Source organism: Vigna unguiculata, chromosome 3 (genome assembly GCF_004118075.2).
Source record: "Vigna unguiculata cultivar IT97K-499-35 chromosome 3, ASM411807v1, whole genome shotgun sequence".
Classification (NCBI taxonomy): domain Eukaryota; kingdom Viridiplantae; phylum Streptophyta; class Magnoliopsida; order Fabales; family Fabaceae; genus Vigna; species Vigna unguiculata.
Window position 1 is genome coordinate 36,100,849 of NC_040281.1, and position 17,644 is coordinate 36,118,492.

The 17,644-nt window shown below is 32.5% G+C and overlaps 2 protein-coding genes across 5 annotated transcripts; one reads left to right on the top strand and one right to left on the bottom strand.

The window, feature by feature from the left end:
• The first annotated feature begins 1,910 nt into the window (after positions 1 to 1,910).
• LOC114178430 (protein WVD2-like 7) lies at positions 1,911 to 7,812 on the top strand. 4 transcript variants are annotated; one of them, XM_028064331.1, is made up of 10 exons: positions 1,911 to 2,039; positions 2,325 to 2,473; positions 2,686 to 2,762; positions 2,992 to 3,669; positions 3,803 to 4,219; positions 4,326 to 4,390; positions 5,789 to 5,885; positions 6,012 to 6,083; positions 6,188 to 6,277; positions 7,210 to 7,812. In XM_028064331.1, the coding sequence occupies exons 4-10, from the start codon at positions 2,992 to 2,994 to the stop codon at positions 7,237 to 7,239; spliced, it is 1,449 nt and encodes a 482-aa protein (XP_027920132.1). In that variant the 5' UTR covers positions 1,911 to 2,039; positions 2,325 to 2,473; positions 2,686 to 2,762; the 3' UTR covers positions 7,240 to 7,812. The 4 variants fall into 4 exon arrangements, with proteins under 4 accessions (XP_027920132.1, XP_027920130.1, XP_027920134.1 ...); XM_028064329.1 differs by having other exon boundaries at positions 1,914 to 2,062; XM_028064333.1 differs by lacking the exon at positions 1,911 to 2,039 and having other exon boundaries at positions 2,083 to 2,473; positions 3,803 to 4,207.
• An 865-nt stretch (positions 7,813 to 8,677) lies between these two features.
• Positions 8,678 to 11,926, bottom strand: LOC114178801 (formin-like protein 4). The gene is made up of 2 exons (XM_028064900.1): positions 10,454 to 11,926; positions 8,678 to 10,362 (listed from the first exon to the last, which is right to left on the bottom strand). Exons 1-2 carry the CDS (start codon positions 11,575 to 11,577, stop codon positions 9,141 to 9,143), a joined length of 2,346 nt encoding a protein of 781 aa, XP_027920701.1. The 5' UTR covers positions 11,578 to 11,926; the 3' UTR covers positions 8,678 to 9,140.
• Positions 11,927 to 17,644: the final 5,718 nt, after the last annotated feature.

Here is a 17,644-nt window from a genome sequence, read left to right on the forward strand (position 1 = left end):
ATATATATATATATATATATAAACATGCCAACTTGTCAGATCTAACAAGCTTTTTTTTAAAGCCCAAATTTTGGGAGAAAAATTGCGGTTCCTAACTTTCCCAACTTTTCTAGTAACAGCTGCCTAAACACATTGAAATATTACAAAATTTGATCTCTTTTGATATTTTAAAACGTGTGCGTGTGTGTGTGTTTTTTTTTTAAATTTTTAAATAAAAAATCATTTTAATTTCTTAACTAGCACTTTTAAGGACTAATTATCTACCGACTTTTTCTTTTAATCTATTCCAAATTTATTCATTGATTTACTTCTTATATGGGCTATCTACAACTAAATTCATCCATCACTATAAAGTATAAAAAATAGATTAAATTAAATCTATTCCTTTATAAATTTCTTCTCAAAACTAATCTATTCTTTTATTGACATATTCAATTATTCTATTCACATTTAAAAAATTTAAATTTGTTTTACAAATATTTATTTTGAAGTTTTGTTTAAAAATATAATTTTAAAGTTTATTTTTAAGGATGGGTTGATATTCATAGGTGAAAAAAATGTATTAATAGAAATAAATTATTTTAAATGATTAATTTTCTTTTATGAATATAAGTGAGTTAATCAAAACTCTTATCCGATTTACAAAATACATTTTATTCTATTTATCAAATTTGTCACCTCTAATTCATCTGGACATTCTTCCTTGCTTTCTTTTTCTTTTTCTTATGAGATCATGTTTCCAAATAGAAACCAAAGATTATCTTACATCAACGTAAAAAATCAGTGAGATAAATTTTTTATAAAATATTCTCATTTCAAGTAATTAAAAAAAATGTGATATAAATATGTTTGGATAGGTTTCTCATAAGAATTTATAAGAGAAGAAAAATAAAAACTTCTTCACAAGACAAAAATTAATTTATGTACAAATTAACCAAAAAAAAAACAGAAAGAAAAAGAAACACTTTAAAAGAGAGCTCCCACAAATACATTTATATATAATCTAATTTTAATTTATAGATAAAGGATTTTTTTTTTCTCTTTTGTTTCTCTATCAAAAAATGCTTAAAAAAAATTATCCAAACAAAACCTATATATAGTTATGGTATCCAGTTATCAATTTATTGTATTGGACCTTTTTTTTTTTTTTTTTTCTAATCATCATCATCATCATCACAAGCATATATGCATACACTACGCATTACCTTTGTACATAATTTCTTTAGTAACAACACCATTTGAAGCTTGCTTGAAGAGATTGAAAATTATTGTTAATTGGGAAGGAGAGAGAAATACCTATAAAGAAATTGAATGGCAAAAAATTCATACACCTCGAAAAGGTTTCTCATTTTAGATACCCTTTTAGATTAGATTACAAGGCAAAGATAGGTAGTTTAAGGGTTCTGATCTTAAATACTTGTTGAGGTAACGTTGTAGATGGTGAGAATATTAATTAAAGTTACATGGTTGTGTAAGTGGGGCTATTGATAGAATAGCTTACGTGCATAGGATGCGGGGGAGACAAAGCAAGTGCCAAAGGAAAATGTCATCTAATCACTTCAAGTTAGAGAGTGAGACACACTGGTGGATGCTGGCTACTGAAAACGATTTCTGCTTCAAGTCAAGTCCAACGTAGCATTCTGAGGTGCTGTGATGAAATCACAATCCATGGTGTAAGATTGCGGTATACTTAATTTTACTGTTTTGTAAATTCTTAGAAACTGATCTTAGACACAAGAGTTATTGTAAAAGTTTTCAAAATAGATGAAATCTGCAGTTTGTAGTTGAAGTGAGCGAAATGGGTCCACATGTGGGGGAAGTGAGGTTGATAATTAATGCAGCTAGTAGAGAAACCTGTCACATGACACATGTATGATGTATGTAACCTTCACACACTTCCCAGCACACCTTTATTCACGTGGGCCTTCTTTCCTTGCCTTCAATTTCATGTCATGGTTATTGGTTCATCCAATCTCATTACCGCCACCGCCGTCTTGGCTCTCTCTCCCACGGTTTCTGAACCCTTCTGTGCGACATGTGTATGCTAGAGTCCATTGGTGTGGTTAGTTAGTTAGTCAATAAGAGGAGGAAAATGAAACTTTGTTTTATGTTTGGTGGAAGCTCATAAGTTGTGCCAGCTAATCTCATTCACTCCATTAAACTATTCTTTTGCTGAAAAGTCGTTTCTTTTCTTTTTGTGTTTTTCTTTCTCAATTATTTTATCAACTCAACTCTGTCTGTTCCACTACACTTTGGCCTTCACTGGAAAGTAGTGGTACTTGAATGCCATTAAAAGTTAAGTGATCTTTGCAAGTGTGATGCAGGTGGTGTGATCTACAACCCCTGGAATTAGCTCACTCTTGTTTGCTTGCTTGCTTTGTCTTTGATGATTGGGGTTATCATTTACGACTTTGGAATTTGCACAACAGCACAAGTACAAAAAGCAGATAAATTATGCCTTTACTTTGGAAAGGTGAGGTGGAAACCGAAGTTAAGGAGAGAATCTGAGAATGAGTGCTCTCTCATTCTCACACCACATGCACATGTCCTTTCTATTCCTTTACTCATCATTTGCTGCAATTTTTCTAAGTCTTCTTTTTGTCCCATTGTGATAATTTTTACTACTCTTGCCATTTCCATTGAGATCCGCCGAATAATTAATTTCCCACTGCTGCTTCTTTGCAGGACATGGCTCTGTACTTTTGGGGGTTATATAGGGTTATGGCCGAGTAGTTGTTGTTGCACCAATTTTTGAAGGCAAGGTAAACCCATTTATCCTTTTGGTTGTCTCAGACTAAAGATTGATTCTTTCTTTCTTTTTTCTTTCAAATTTATCTGATTTGTTGATTTCTCGGTTTGTATTTGTCAAAATCATATGCTTTTGCTGTTATTGTGAATTGTCCTTATGTTTGCACCTTGTATTTATGAAAATGAAAACAGTTTTTGTTTTTTGGCTTTCGTTTATGCCTTTTCTCTCTGCTGTGTAAGCAGATGGGGGAAACGGCAGCTTCCAATCCTGCTTTGCAAGTCTCTGTTTCGTTCGGTAGATTTGAGAACGATTCCTTGTCTTGGGAGAAATGGTCTGCTTTCTCACCGAATAAGTACTTGGAAGAAGTTGAGAAGTGTGCCACACCTGGATCAGTTGCTCAGAAGAAAGCTTACTTTGAAGCTCATTACAAGAACGTTGCTGCCCGGAAAGCCGAATTACTTGCTCAAGAGAAGCAGACGGAGAAAGCTTCTGTTAAACCACAATATCAAAATGATGAAGATCTGAGTTGTAACAGTTGTGTGACTGATGCAGAATGTGATATTTCCAATGCTCAAGGTTCTAGTGAAGGGGTTAAGCAAGAAACCAATTCAGTCGGTGAGATTGTTAGGACAGATGTGAGTAATTTGGAGGAGTCTTCCGCAGTTTCAAGAGACTATCAAGGTTCATCAGTTGAGGGAGAGAAAGTGAATGATGAACTGGAGAGAAGATCAGGTAGTTCCCTGATAGAGAAACAGGAAGAAGTTGTCTGCGTTGAACAAGGAGGAAGTAAAGAAGAAAGTCCTAACATTGAAGCTGAAGGTTTGAAGGAAATTTCACACAATGTAAACAATGAGCCAGTAAAGGCTTCAGAAGTTGAAACACAATATAAGACAATGGATAATCCAAAGGTATCTAAGAAGGTATGCACTAATTCATGTACTCAGCTAATTTAGGATCATTGGAAAAATTGAGTGGTTAAATGATAATTAGCACCATTTAAAATTTGGCTATTTGGTTACCATTATTCTATTTTTCACCATCTAGTTTGGACAGGTTGCCCCAGTGAGCAGAGAAAGTAATGCAATAAAGGGGAAGAAGAAATCCATGCAACCTACGTCTAAGCCTAAGGCATCTCGAATTTCTACTCCTAGGAATCCAAAGCCAACATCAACTACCACCAAAATATTGTCATCTGCATCTTCAACTAAAAGGGAAATTTCTCCATCAATATCTAGGAGGGAAACTGGTTCCACTGCAGAGAACAGAAAAATTCCTAATAAAACTTTGCACATGTCCCTTAGCTTGGGTCCAAGCCAATCTGAACCTGCTCCACGTACTTCAGTGAGGAAATCTTTGATTATGGAGAGAATGGGGGATAAGGACATAGTCAAACGAGCATTCAAGACTTTTCAGAAAAATTTCAATCAGCCCAAAACTTCTGGTGAAAACAAATCTTTGGTAAAAGAAAAGGTGTTTGGAAAAGCATGGATAACTGTTTATTGTTGATAAATGGTTATATGTACCAGTAGACAATCACTTTCGTTTGAGAACATTTGCTTTTATTTTTCTTGAGCAGGTTCCTTCGAAGGTGACAGAGCCAAGGAATCTGACATCTATATCTCTGCGAAAGGAATACGGGCAGTAAGTTTTGAATCTACATTATTAATTTATTTCTTATTTTCATCTATTTCATTTCCTTCATGTAGTTTGCATAAACTTTGTTTTAACCTCTTATGGTTGCATGCTGAAAAGCATTAATATGAATAGAGACCAAATTATGTTGGTTTTCTGTGGGGGAGTGTCAGTCATGGAAACAATATATAAATGTGAGTAAACGAGGAAAGTATAAACAGTCAATCACCATATGTATTGTATAACTGAAATAAGTCATGATTTTACATTATAAACTATACTTATAGCTTGTTATAGGTAAAATCTGGCTTACATACAAATTAGACATATGACAGTAGTATTGTGAACACAACGCCAGTTCGTTATTCAATTGGAACTTCCTTTGATTGCCAGATTTGATGCAATGTGCTTTTACTTGTTATTGTGTCTATCAATTTCCGAATACAGACTGCTTTTGTTATCCTGATGACTATAACATTGAGTTACTAACTATGCTCGATCATTTTAATACCAATTATAGAAGCATTCTGTTTTTCCAGGTTGTGGTACACTTTTACCAAAGGCTGTTTTACCATAGCATGGTGCTATAGAATCGCCATTATGTGAGCCTATATTAGAGAGTCTTACCTTGCATTTGCAGGATGTGATTCTGACTCATATATGTCACTTGGGTCACAAGGCAGCAATTAAACCCATTAAACCAGGGCTCCCGATCCCCCAGCTTCCATATCATAATTTATAATGTTTGTTTGGGTAAACTTCTTCATGAACACTTGTAGGAGATGAATATAAGAAGAAAATAATGGAATACAATTTTCCAAAAGCTAAACTTAATTTGAGTGAGTAAAAAAATCTTATTTTGAAGAAGCTAAATGAGAGATAACTTCTACAAATTAGCTTATGTATAAACTAATTTATTTCATATTTGCTTCTTGTTTTCTTTTAACATTGTTTATGGAGAAGTTCAACCAAATAGGTATAATGTTGAAGTAAAATATGATTTATTAAAATTTTTTGGTTGAAAGGAGGAACCATCCTGATAGAGGTTCCACAAGAAAGGGGGTGTTGACTGCATTATTTGATTTGAACCTATGCACTCTTCTTGCTTGTCCCGTGACTCACTCAAATGAGCTATCTGAACTAGACTTTTGAAGTAAAATTGATTCTTTAATAATATAGTGAAAATTCGGAACAGATTAAACCATAGCTGGAGAATTGTTAGTGGGGAAGGGACAGAATTTGTTTGTGATAGAAGGAACATGAAAATCATTATGCATGGTCATTCAGTAAGACCATAGATTGTCAGCCTCATCCTTCCTTCATTATCAGAATGTGCACCATAAACTTATTTTCATGAACGTATAAGGATTTCAATTGCATGTATGCTGATGCTGTTGAATGAAATAGGTCACCCAAGGTTGACAGTGCTGGTAAAAGAAGTGGGAATACTGCACGAACTGCTTCCGGCCTAAAAGCTGATGTTAAAGCAGAGAAAGGAAAAGAGGTGTGCCCTGACTCTTGATGCATGTCTACACAATCCAGCACTTGTAATCAAGGGTTCTAACGAGATTTTGAAACTACAGTTTTATTTTTACTGATCAAACTCTTTAATATTTTGTATTTTATGCAGTTTCCAAGAAAAATAGAAGAAAATTTGTATGCAAAAGAGGTAGAAAGAATGCATTATCAATCGAAATCAAAGGTACAATTTCCTTCTCTTGCCATTGCTCGAGTGTGTCTGCTTGTATCTAAAGAATGGGTTATCATAAGTTGAGCTATTTTTAACGATGTTTACTCTTTACACAGGAGGAAAAGATAAAACAGAATATCAAGGCCACTTCCTTGCCAGCTTTTCACCAGGGTCCGAAGAAAGCATCCAAAAACCACCCAGAAAAGGTTTGCTACTGGGCATTGTAAATTTATCATTACCAGGTCCACAAGTAGGGTGAAGACTTTATATAGCTAATCTTTCTCATATATGAATGGTAGTTTGTTAAACCTTATCTCAGAATTTTTTTCTTCGTGCTTAATACTTAATAGATAATTCAAGTCAGTTAAACTTGTGTTGTCCAAGTCGATATGTGGTGATTGTAGGAATTAGAAAACAGCTGTATGATCTAGTCATCTTATTTTGCTCTAAAAAGGCAGGCATATTTTCTGCACAATGAGCATAGTGATTCAGCATTTAGTGGAGGGTCACACAAGAGATAATGATGAAAGTTCATAAGGTCCACATTTTTTCATCATTTAAAGGACTATACCACATGTTAAATATTACTGTTTGCTAATTTCTTTTCCCTTTCCATCAAATCGTCCTGGTATATAATGCCATTATGTTTTCTTAAACAGTAGTACACAATTTTGTCTTTTCCCCGTAAGTGGGGTCAGCTACTTCAAGTAAACTATGCAACTGTTACAAATGGAAAAAAACTAAAATTTAACTGAAAATCTAAGAGGCATGGAATATAAACTATTTTCAAATATAAAACTGAATTTATTATGTTCTACATTACTGAGCTGTGAAGCATATAGTACTGCCTTTGCAACTTTGGGGATTTTGGCAAGGATTCTTATGGACCCCCCAGAATTAAAATCATTATACAAGATCTTCAAAATATCATTACACTGCTAAATGCATTAAATTATATACAAATATACCTACCACCAAAAGTAACGGTAAAAGAACAGCATAAAGAGTGGAAAGTAGGAAGATTTTCTGAACAATTCAAATTGGAGTTGACCAACCATGTCGTGTTAAATCTTTTCATCCAATACGTGGAAAGTCTCTGCTATATTAACTGCTATTTTTGTCTTGTGCGCATATGCAGGAGGAAATTAAGATGGAGAAATGGAGGTAGCCTAAGAAGCATGAGAAAATGAGGTTGAAAACATTATGATATCTTAGTCTGGTCACACTATGATATCTTAGTTTAGTCTGCAACAGGGGAACAATTATCTAGTTATATAGGACTATAGGAGCTGATGAACAATGTAAGGAAAAGGAAGGAGCAAAGCATCAATTATTGGCAATAAATTTGGTGTGAGAAACAGTGTTTGTATAACTGTAGTATCCAATGTGAGAATGCATGCATTTTCTTATGATTGGTTGCATTGTTTCCATCTATGGGGGGATATTTGTATTAATTTTGGGTGGGATCAAGGGAAATGCTCTTGGGACCCAATGGGGAATGGAAAATGGGGATACCTACTACACAAGCAATAACCCATCGGAGTTGCATTGCACAATTTTTCGCAGTAGTTCCATCGAAGTTAAGCTTCAGGTGTCTTGTTCTTGATTGATTTTGGATATGGCTAGAAAGGGAAAGTCAACAGCGTGGAGTGCATCATTGCTAAATCTTTTTTATGTTAACAAGTGTATTATTTCTTACTTTTCGAGTTCTTTTAATAATTTTATATATGTTTAATATAAATTAAATTTAGCTTATGGAAAACTTTATTTTATTTTATTTGTTTTTGTTTTTGTTAGAAATGCTATAGAGAAATTTATCTTAAATCACTTTAAATGCAGGTGTAGTTGTGAAGACCACCTAATCCGAAGAAGGTAGAAAAATAGAAGGTTGTTGAAATAGTTGTCTATTGGAATTTATTTTATGAATTTGGGGGACATTGTCAAGCCAAATTTACTGTTTCGTGTAGAGGAGTAGTTAACAGCAAATCTTATTTGGTGAAAGGTTGGCAGCAATCTGAATCAATCTCTTGCCGAATAAAATAAAACAACATTGTTTATGACATCAATTCCGTTGGCTCTTCAGGTCAACTTTTGTTTTTCACCAAACTTGTTATCTGGTGACATGTGATTTATGCCAAGTCAAATGTGCAATCTCTTTTTGTTCTCTTGTGTAAAACTTTGAAACAAGTTTAGAACAATTAAAAGTTTAAAATAAAATTTAGGACAACTAAAGTATAATTTAACCTTTATATACTTCTAAAAATTTAGAGAGAAATTTAGGAGACTCACAATCCACTTTGTCATCAATAAACAATAAAAACAAATGTTCCTAAAATATATTTTAGATATTTTTAATATTATTTTAAAAAATAAATTTCAAGTTTAATTCAACTTTATAAAATTAATTTATAAACTAATATTTACAGTTATTTTATATATTATAAATTCATTTAATATGTAGTTGAGGTAAGATCTCTGACATTTCTTACTGTTATTAACTCGGTAATTGAACTATTGACTAACTGTGTTTATAACACTATATACCAGTTATTAATTCTATGATCTTTTTGCAGATGACATATTTTGAATCTTTATCTGAAAAAATATAAATAAAATCCATATATCCAAAATTACAAATTACAAGACTATATACAACAGAAAGAAGTAACCAAATTCTTGTTGACACTTAAGGAATCCAACAAATATGCACCAGAATTTAAATTTGCTCAAGAATTGTTGACGCTTACATTTACACATTTAATACTGGAAAATGTTAAAACGATGAAGAAGGTTTCAGATTATGAATGGTAAAGCCATAGCCTGCTGCACAATATTTCTGAAGATTTTGTGGTTAGGAATTGTCTTTTGAATTGTAGCCCATGGTAATTTCTAAACACTTTGAATGATGATGACACAACAAAGCTCCAATCTTTCAGAAATCTTATTTAGGGAACTTCAGCCCCCTCATCCAACATCACAAGTTGAATAATTTTTGGAGCTATCTGTTGTGGTATGTTTCAGCAACTTTACGATCACAGAACTGATTTGTGTAGGTCCCAGTGATGATGACTACCCAAAAATGGCCTTAGGAGGAAATTTTCTCTTCTGCATATCACGTGCAATCTCAATGCAAACTTGATCAACCATTCCCAGAAAATCCTTCACTATGACAAACAATTGAAGATTGTCTTCTGCAGTTTCTTTGGAAGCTCCTCCTTGATAGTATTGTGTTGTTTTCTTGATAAGCTGCAATACACTATCTTGCTTATCCCTCAATAATTTCAGCTCTTCCTCAGCATTTCTAAGAAAATGATCCATTTCTTTTACAAAATGTTGTCCTTCACCATTTCCACACAGGGAAACCAGTTCTTGAACTTTGACTAACCGGGTTGAGAGGGCTGAGATTGAATTCACTAAATTGTTATAATCTATTTGTGCTGCTTTCTTAACATTGGATAACTCAGAACTGATCCCTCCTACAATTGGCAATCCTAGTGTCACATATTCCCTTTCTATCACTTCATTTGAAGCAGCAATGTTCTCATAGTTTCCATTGCTACTGCTGCTGCTGCTCCTACTGCTACTACTTCTCAGGCTGCCATTGCGGTTAAGAGCAACCCTTTTACCCTCCGAACGAACAACCTCTTCAACCACAAAGTGAAGTAATGTGGTTTTTCCATCGGTGCTCTTAACATCAGAGAGTTTCCTTAGAGAAGCCAAATTGAAAGCCTGTGCATTGCCCCTTGCAGTTCCTGCATTCATTCGGTTTCCTGCCTTGAGCACTGCTTCAAGAAGCTTCACAAAGAGTCCTTTATTTTTAAGCTCCTTACAACCCTGTTCAATGGTCTGAAGAGATTCCTTGGTTTCTTGAATCTCCGAGTCATAGTTCAACCTGAATAGCATGGCATTCAAGCGCTTAAAAGCTGAGGGAACAGCTTTGAGGAGATTATAAAGGAAAGATTCAGCTGCTGCAAGTCTTGCCGGGTCTCCTTTGTATTCAAGGATAAGAGATTCCTCTTCTTCTGTAGGGGAAACTCTAGCAAGCTTTTCAAGAGTATCTGGTTTGAGGCCCTTACCATCAGTGAGTGCATCTACAATTTCACCTAGTGAGACTGCAAGAGATTTGAGAACAATAGCAATGTTCTGTGATTTTCTCGGGTCAAGAAGGAAAACTTTTGCAGATGAAGCAGAGGTATCCTTGCTAGGAATGGCTGAGTGACTTTTTCCTTTGGGAGATCTCCGGTTGGTGGCGACATAACCGAAGAGAGCTTCCATGAGATCTTGATCAACCCTGAAATATTAGGTTTGACGATCAGTCAAATCAAAGCTGGAATGAGAAAAATTTTCATTTCATTTAACAAAACATAACACATGAGGATTACCTGAAAGAGCCACGATCAACTTTGTCCCAAACCATGGAGTGATCAGCATTATTAGTGTTCACCTTATCCCAATGCAGAGGCTTCAGCTTCACTTGGTCATTGCTGGTTTCTGGGATGCCTTTTCCTGAAGAGTTTCCTTGCTTAATAGCCGGGATTTCAATGGGAGGAGGTAGTGTTTTTGATGAGGCTGGAGGAGGAGGAGGTGGTGCTGGACTCCTTCTGGCTGGGATTGGGGGAGGGGGAGGTGCCGGAGCAGGATTATTCGCTTCTGGAACAGCTGAAACAGAAACAGAAGATGAAGGTGTTGATGGTGAAACGGGAGGGGGTGGAGTTGAGGGTTGAATTGGAGAATCTGGTTTCTGAGGACCCTTGATAACAACCCCAGCTGATGAAGGAAGAGTAGAAGCAGAAACAGAAGGAGGAGAAGGAAGTGGGGAAAATCTGTATGGTTCATCCTCTTCTGGAGATACATTCAAGTGGGAAGTTGAAGATTTTCCTCTAAGGAGAGGAACTTCTTGGACGGACTTGGACTTCTTGGCTTGATTTTGATCATGATCATCTTCTTTTTCTTTGTTTCTGGGACTACTCAAAACCTCCTTATGTAGATCCTTGTTAGAGTTCTTCGATTGAAGCTTTCTCCAATAAATCACATCCAAACCATCCTCATCCACAATCAACCCCTTCACATTTCCATCAATTCTCTCGAACACATTTCCCTGAGGCACAACACGGTTATCTCCACCAGAAGCGGCGTTACTTATCACCTCTCTCTTTCTCTTTCTGGCCCTCAAGCACCTCTGCACCACAAAGAAAATTAAACCACAAAAAACTATGGTGCTGGCTGCAGTTGCAGCCACCGCCTTGGCTATCTTACGACCGGAAGAACCACGGCCAGGTGCCGAGCCACCAATTGGTGGTGGTGGTGGTGGTGGTTGTTGTTGTGTCTGTGGCGAAGTCTCAGGTTGTTGTGGTGCTGAAGTTTGATTTGGATAGAAAGTTTCAATGTTCTGAGGAGGAGAAGCGGTGGTTTGGCAATGACATGTCGGTATTGAGAAAGTGTGAAGAAGTAAAAGAAAAAGAAGGGTGAGCAAAGGGCAGGATTGGAGCATGATATTGAAAGACATGAAGGGAGAAGAGGAAAGGAGGATTGAGAGAAGAAATATGATGTTGTGTTGTGGTTTTTCTGTTCATTGATAAGTGGAAGTTGTGTTTTTTGTCCTTGTTTGTCTTAGAAAGTTGGTTTTGTTGGCTGACAGTTTCAAAACAGTGGAAACGGTTAATTGTAGTTGAGGTTGGTGGAAGCGGTGGAGAAGGATGAATTGGTAGTTTGATAGGGAAGAGTGGGTGTTGGTGTGTGTCATAAATGGACATGCAATGCAGCTGGTTGGAAAGGGAAAGGTTTACTTTGTCAAACATCAAGTGAAGACACACGTATGAGGTGGTGCCATCGTGATTGAATGCGCATGAATTTGTCGTACAGTCTTCACAATTTTGACTTGGTTTTTGGGTTTAAAATAAGCATTATGGAAGTTTTTGGGTGAGAATTAATAGTGTTTGGAGTATTTAATGTTGAGAATTGAGTACAGTGTCTCATCGAATTGGCTTTTAGTTGGGGGAATGCAATTGCCCTAAGAAAAAGCCCTTTTTCACCCATTCCTTTTGCTTTTGATTAAAAGTTTGCCTTGGATTCTGTTCTTTCCCTTCCTTGGACGGCCATCACGATTATTATATCGCTCACATCTCTTTCTTAATCTAATGCACAAATCATTCACTACTTCCCATGCTCTCTCTCACTTTCTTACTTTTTGCACTGAACTTTTAATTTTATCCTCTTTTTATTACTTTGAAAATGCTTAAAAAAAGTAGAGGTTCAGATGAAGGAGGAGTTTCAAAGGAGATAGAATGAAGAGGATGTAAATTCTAAATATGATAAAATAGTTTAAAATTATTATTATTAGGTTTCTTAACAGTGAATTTGTATAAATGTTTATCTATTGACTTCTAAAAGTGGTCACATGCATAAGGTTTCTTGATGAAGAATCAAGTGATCAATGTACGGTGGATAAAATCTTAATTTACCTTCCTAAGATGTTTGAATATAAAATTCCTAGGATAGAACAAGGATTTCCCCATGATAATGATGACAAAAGTGATGAATGTATTTTAGATGTTCTATTTGTACTTGGACTAAGTTATAATCTATTGAATGTAGGAAAGATGATAAAGAATTATTATTTATTTTTTGAAAAAATTAAGTTTTAAATATTTTATCCATCTAGAAGAGAGATCGTGACCATTTAGATGAAAGATAAAAAAATTTATGTTGAATGAAAGAAAAAAGAGGAACAAGCCTTTAAAATGCTCATTGAAAACACAAGAGACTTAGTCACTCAAATTTTATCCACTTTGAAACAATTGAGCTCAAAATTACACCATTGAAGGTCATGAGCACTAATATAAGTCATGATATGAAATCTATAAAGATAAAGCATGAACAACTTAGGAAGAAATTGAAGGAGAATAAGATCCTCAATAAAAATTGTTGAGATGATACAAGAGGATGTCATGAAAATTAACTTCTTTTAGTGATGATTATAAAAAAGGTGTTAAATCATGTTTGAAATCTAAATAAGTAAAATGAATAACCAAAGGGTAAAATGGTTCATCTTAAGTAAGAAAATTAAAATTGGGGAAGGAAAAAAACTAGATGATTTAGAAAAGGACATCAATTCAAGAAACTCACTTTAATAATTTTTTCACAAGCTCACACATGTTTTGGACAAGAATATCACGAAGAAGTGGATTAAGATGAGAATGAAAATAAATATTACTATCATTATCATAATCATAATTATGATCGAACATTGCACTGAATAAATTCAATTAACAAATATATTTTTATATCAATTAGCTAATATAATAACAAGGACATTTCCAACAAATTTCCAAAGGACAAGTTTAAATTACTATGACTAAGACTTAGAGTATTAAAGAAACATATAAATGAAGAGTATTAGAATTTGGGAATTTTCTTAGTGATTAAGTTTACTTAGTTTTTCATTTTCGCATTGGGGTGTGTTACGTGTATTGTATCCGTTACTGATTTAAACGGTGTCACAGAAAATGACCAAATAATATACGAATTGCGAAAATGAGGACCAATTTAAACATTTAGTGAAAATGAGGATCATTTTAAATATTCTGTCAAAATGAGAACCATTCGCAACAAACATTACGAAAATGATGACGAAAAATGTATTTAAGCCTTTTTTATTATAAGTATTTTTTTTTCTTTATGAATGCGTTTTATTATGACTTTCATATAGTCTATTCTATTTTTTTTTAATAAAATCTTTGTGCAATGACAATAATAACTATTTTGTTATCATTTATTGTTCCATTTTGAACTAGAATAAGTTGTCTGTGATAATGTATGAGAAGACATATGTGTGATTGTTTTTTAACCCAATGAAAACTCTTGAATTTCGTTTATATAAGTAAAATTTTGTTGAGAAGTGATACATTCTATTATGACAATATACAAACTATTTTCTTCTCCAGTTTGTCTTACCCGTATTCAATTAAAATTTATTTCATATATATACTATATAGATAATCTCCTCTTTATTTCAGAGATTGTAATTTTCTAGAATGGAGTAACATTTTGCATTAAAATAAGATGAATATATAGTAGCACTTGTTTAATTCTAAACTCAGTGTGAGAAAAAAAAAAATCTAAACTCTTGAAACCAAGTAAATGAAAAAGACCGTGACGTTGACCTTGGAACAAATTTTGTTGTATGGAAGTGACGATACATACATACAGATTTTCTATTAATTTTTTTTATTATTCGTATTGAATATTAAAAATATACTATGTTAATATTTTAAATATTTTTTTAATATATTTTAAAATGTTAAAATTAGTAATAATTCGTGTATTATAAAAATACTCAAAGAAAGAGAAAATCAATCTAATAAAGAACCAAATTCGTGTTGTTGTGGGCGTAGTAAAATGTTTTGTTCACATTACATTACAGACAGCGTTAAGTGTGAATGAAAAACCTCAGTGGGTAAAGGGGAAACCACATTATTCATTATACATATTAATGGCTTTGACTTTGAAAACCCTTTGATCCAATGCAAATTAAGATAATCCCACTACCATGTTCCCACATAAATTTATATATCATACAAGGACTTTGTCAAAACGTTTATAGTTTTCTCACTTACAAATTTAATTTTTGTGCGTCGTACAGAGTAAAAAGAAATTTATTTATTTCATTATTTTTTGTGTACATAATTTAAACGAAGTTCAATTATGAAATTAGATGGGAGGCTCAATTGTTACAGGTTGGCTGATGAGTAAAGAATTAACATAGTGAGATGTGATTTAAAGATAATCATATATGTTTATATATTACAAGGTTTTCTTCATTTTTTTTCTCCTTTTATTATAAGAAAAATATTTATTGAAAGAGGAATATATTTAAGTAAATTAATATCATATTTTCAGGTTAAGAATTAAGGTTCAGAAAAAAGAAAATGTAGATTCATCATATCTTAGACGAGACTTTAATCACAACATACTTTTTCCATAAGAAAAACGAATGTAACTATTGCGTGGTTAGACCGTTGGAGCGGAGTTTCTGCGATGGAATTAAAAAGGACAAATATTAGAACGCTAATAGTTTTTTTTTATTATTTATTTATTTTCTAAATTTCGTCTCATTATTAATACATTTTTAATTAAGTCTACGTTTTTAAATGCTTCCAATTTAATAATAATAATAATAAAAGTGTACATTAATATTATGGATATTATTTGGATTTTTTGTAAAAAAATCAAATTGACATTTCGTGGTAATAATTGAAATGGTGCAAGACTTGTTTACTTTAGTGTTATTTCCACAACTTTTGAAGCTTGAAATAACCATACATTTCGAGTCAAAAATAAAACTATACATACATTTCGGTCATCTTACGAGTCTTCGAAGCTTTTTTCTTCAACTAAAAGACCTTACATCTTGGAAATTTGCATTTTTTTCATCACTGCAATAAATCTAATATATTTATCGTTGAAATTAAATCTGTGAATCACAAATCGTGGGAGCTACTAAATTATGTTCTATTAAGATCACAAATAATTGTTTGGACCGAAAATTCTTTGGAAAATATGATACTTATTTTGAATCAACCAAAATTTTGAGAATTAATTTAATAATATACTGCTAGTTTTAAACACAGTAAATTTGAAAGAAAATTCGGATAGTTATTTCAAAGGTGCAACACCGCTAGTTTCAAAACAGAACTAATTTAGAATAAAATTTTGATAATTAATTTGAAAAAAAGAACATTTCAAACACAGTTTAGTTTAAAAGAGCTTTATAAACTTAATCATAAACTTGACTCCTGACTTGTAAGAGTCTACATCATAAGAAAAAAAAATAGTAAATAAATAAGTTTAATCATAAATGAATATTATATAAGTTATAAAACTACACTAAATATATCATTTCATACAATCACAAAACATAAATTCTTAAGTACATAAGATTTAAATAACCTAAAAATTGAAAAATATTTTCAAATATTTCAATCCTCTAAATACTATATCATTATTATCTTTATTACTGTCCAAATCAACTTCAAATGATAAGTGTGCATCATCAAAATTGTCATAAAAAATATTATCAAGACAAATAAATCTAGGTGGATTTGTTGTAATTAGCCTAGCTAATTATGTCAATATTTCTACCACTCCTTCCCTTTAAACTTGTTCAACCTCAATATTATCTCCATATTGAGTTATACATTCATGACTAAATGAAAAAACAATTTTTCTTTTCTATTTTGTATCAATTCAAATGAGTTTTAAATACTCATACTTTCTGCCAATTTTTTTTAATTTTTTTATAGGAAATACTTACAAATTTTATTGTGAAAAAAAATTACAAAAAATTGCTACTGATTTTTTTACAAAATATTTTGTATAAAATAATTTTTGCAATAAATTTTGTTGGAAATACTTGCGAATTTTATAATTTTGTAAGGAATAATTACCCACAAAAAAATTACCTATCAATTTAGGTTCTTAGAAAAAATGACAGAAAAAAAAATTTTACAAACTTTTTTAACAAATTTGTAAAAACAAACCTATGTAATATGAAAAATTTTAGCAGCATCCAATTATAATCATACCAAAAAACTTGAATAAAAAATCTCTTAGTTGTAGAGTTTCATCGTCAATTGTTTCTCATCATTCTCCAGGAATATAACGTCCCTACAGTCTTTTGCATTTTTTATAGAAAAAAATATTATTCTAGCATAATAAAAGTTAATAAAATGCATTGTTTTATCATCCTTGATCAATCTTCTCAAGCATATATACAATTATTCTTTTACCTGAGGATCATCATTTATTAAATTAGATTCATAGTGCAGTAGAGTTTAAGGTAATATGTAATTTCATGAAAAGGCATTGGAGTTAATTATACCACCTTTCATCGATTCTTTTCCAAAGAATTTGAAAACCATATATGTAAATACCAATGCTATCATGCCAAAAATAATTGTATGAATAAATAATTAAATTTTAAAAGATAAGAATTTAAAAATTGTCATTTTTAAAGTATTATTAAATTTCACATTGATCTTTTCTTTTGTACGATCTATCTTCTCATATATAAAACTAATTGTAAGTTTTGTATTTGAATCCGTTAGTTGAAGAACCACCGTTAGAAGGCAACGACATTGAGACAAGTGGTTACGTTCTTCCAAAATCGACTATCAAATTTTACATTTTTCAACTTTTCTTCCCTATTAAAGTTCCAAACTTACTTATTTTTTACTTATCAAAACTAAACTTTGATAATAATGCTTTCAACTCATGAATGCACAGAATCAAATGATTCGTGACAAATCTATTTATATAAAATCTTATCAAGTCTTTTCTTTGTGAACTTCTATAACATGCTAATTACTCTACAATAAATATAAGTAGTAATCTTTCTTCATAATAAGTTGATGAACCTTCAAATATTTCTTGAAATCTTTAAAAATAAAATCAATATGATTGGTAACATACAAAATCCGATACAAATGCTCCCATTAAAATCAAACATTTTAGATGTAGTTTTTTTAGATATTTTGAAGTATCCAATAAATAAAGAAACACAATTCCTTTTAACA

Coding starts and splice junctions, on each gene's coding strand:
- LOC114178430 (XM_028064331.1), top strand. CDS start 2,992: ATGGGGGAAACGGCAGCTTCCAATCCTGCTTTGCAAGTCTCTGTTTCG. Junction 6,084..6,187: donor ATTATCAATCGAAATCAAAG/GTACAATTTCCT, acceptor CTCTTTACACAG/GAGGAAAAGATAAAACAGAA. Junction 6,278..7,209: donor CCAAAAACCACCCAGAAAAG/GTTTGCTACTGG, acceptor GCGCATATGCAG/GAGGAAATTAAGATGGAGAA.
- LOC114178801 (XM_028064900.1), bottom strand. CDS start 11,577: ATGTCTTTCAATATCATGCTCCAATCCTGCCCTTTGCTCACCCTTCTT. Junction 10,363..10,453: donor GTTGATCGTGGCTCTTTCAG/GTAATCCTCATG, acceptor CTAATATTTCAG/GGTTGATCAAGATCTCATGG.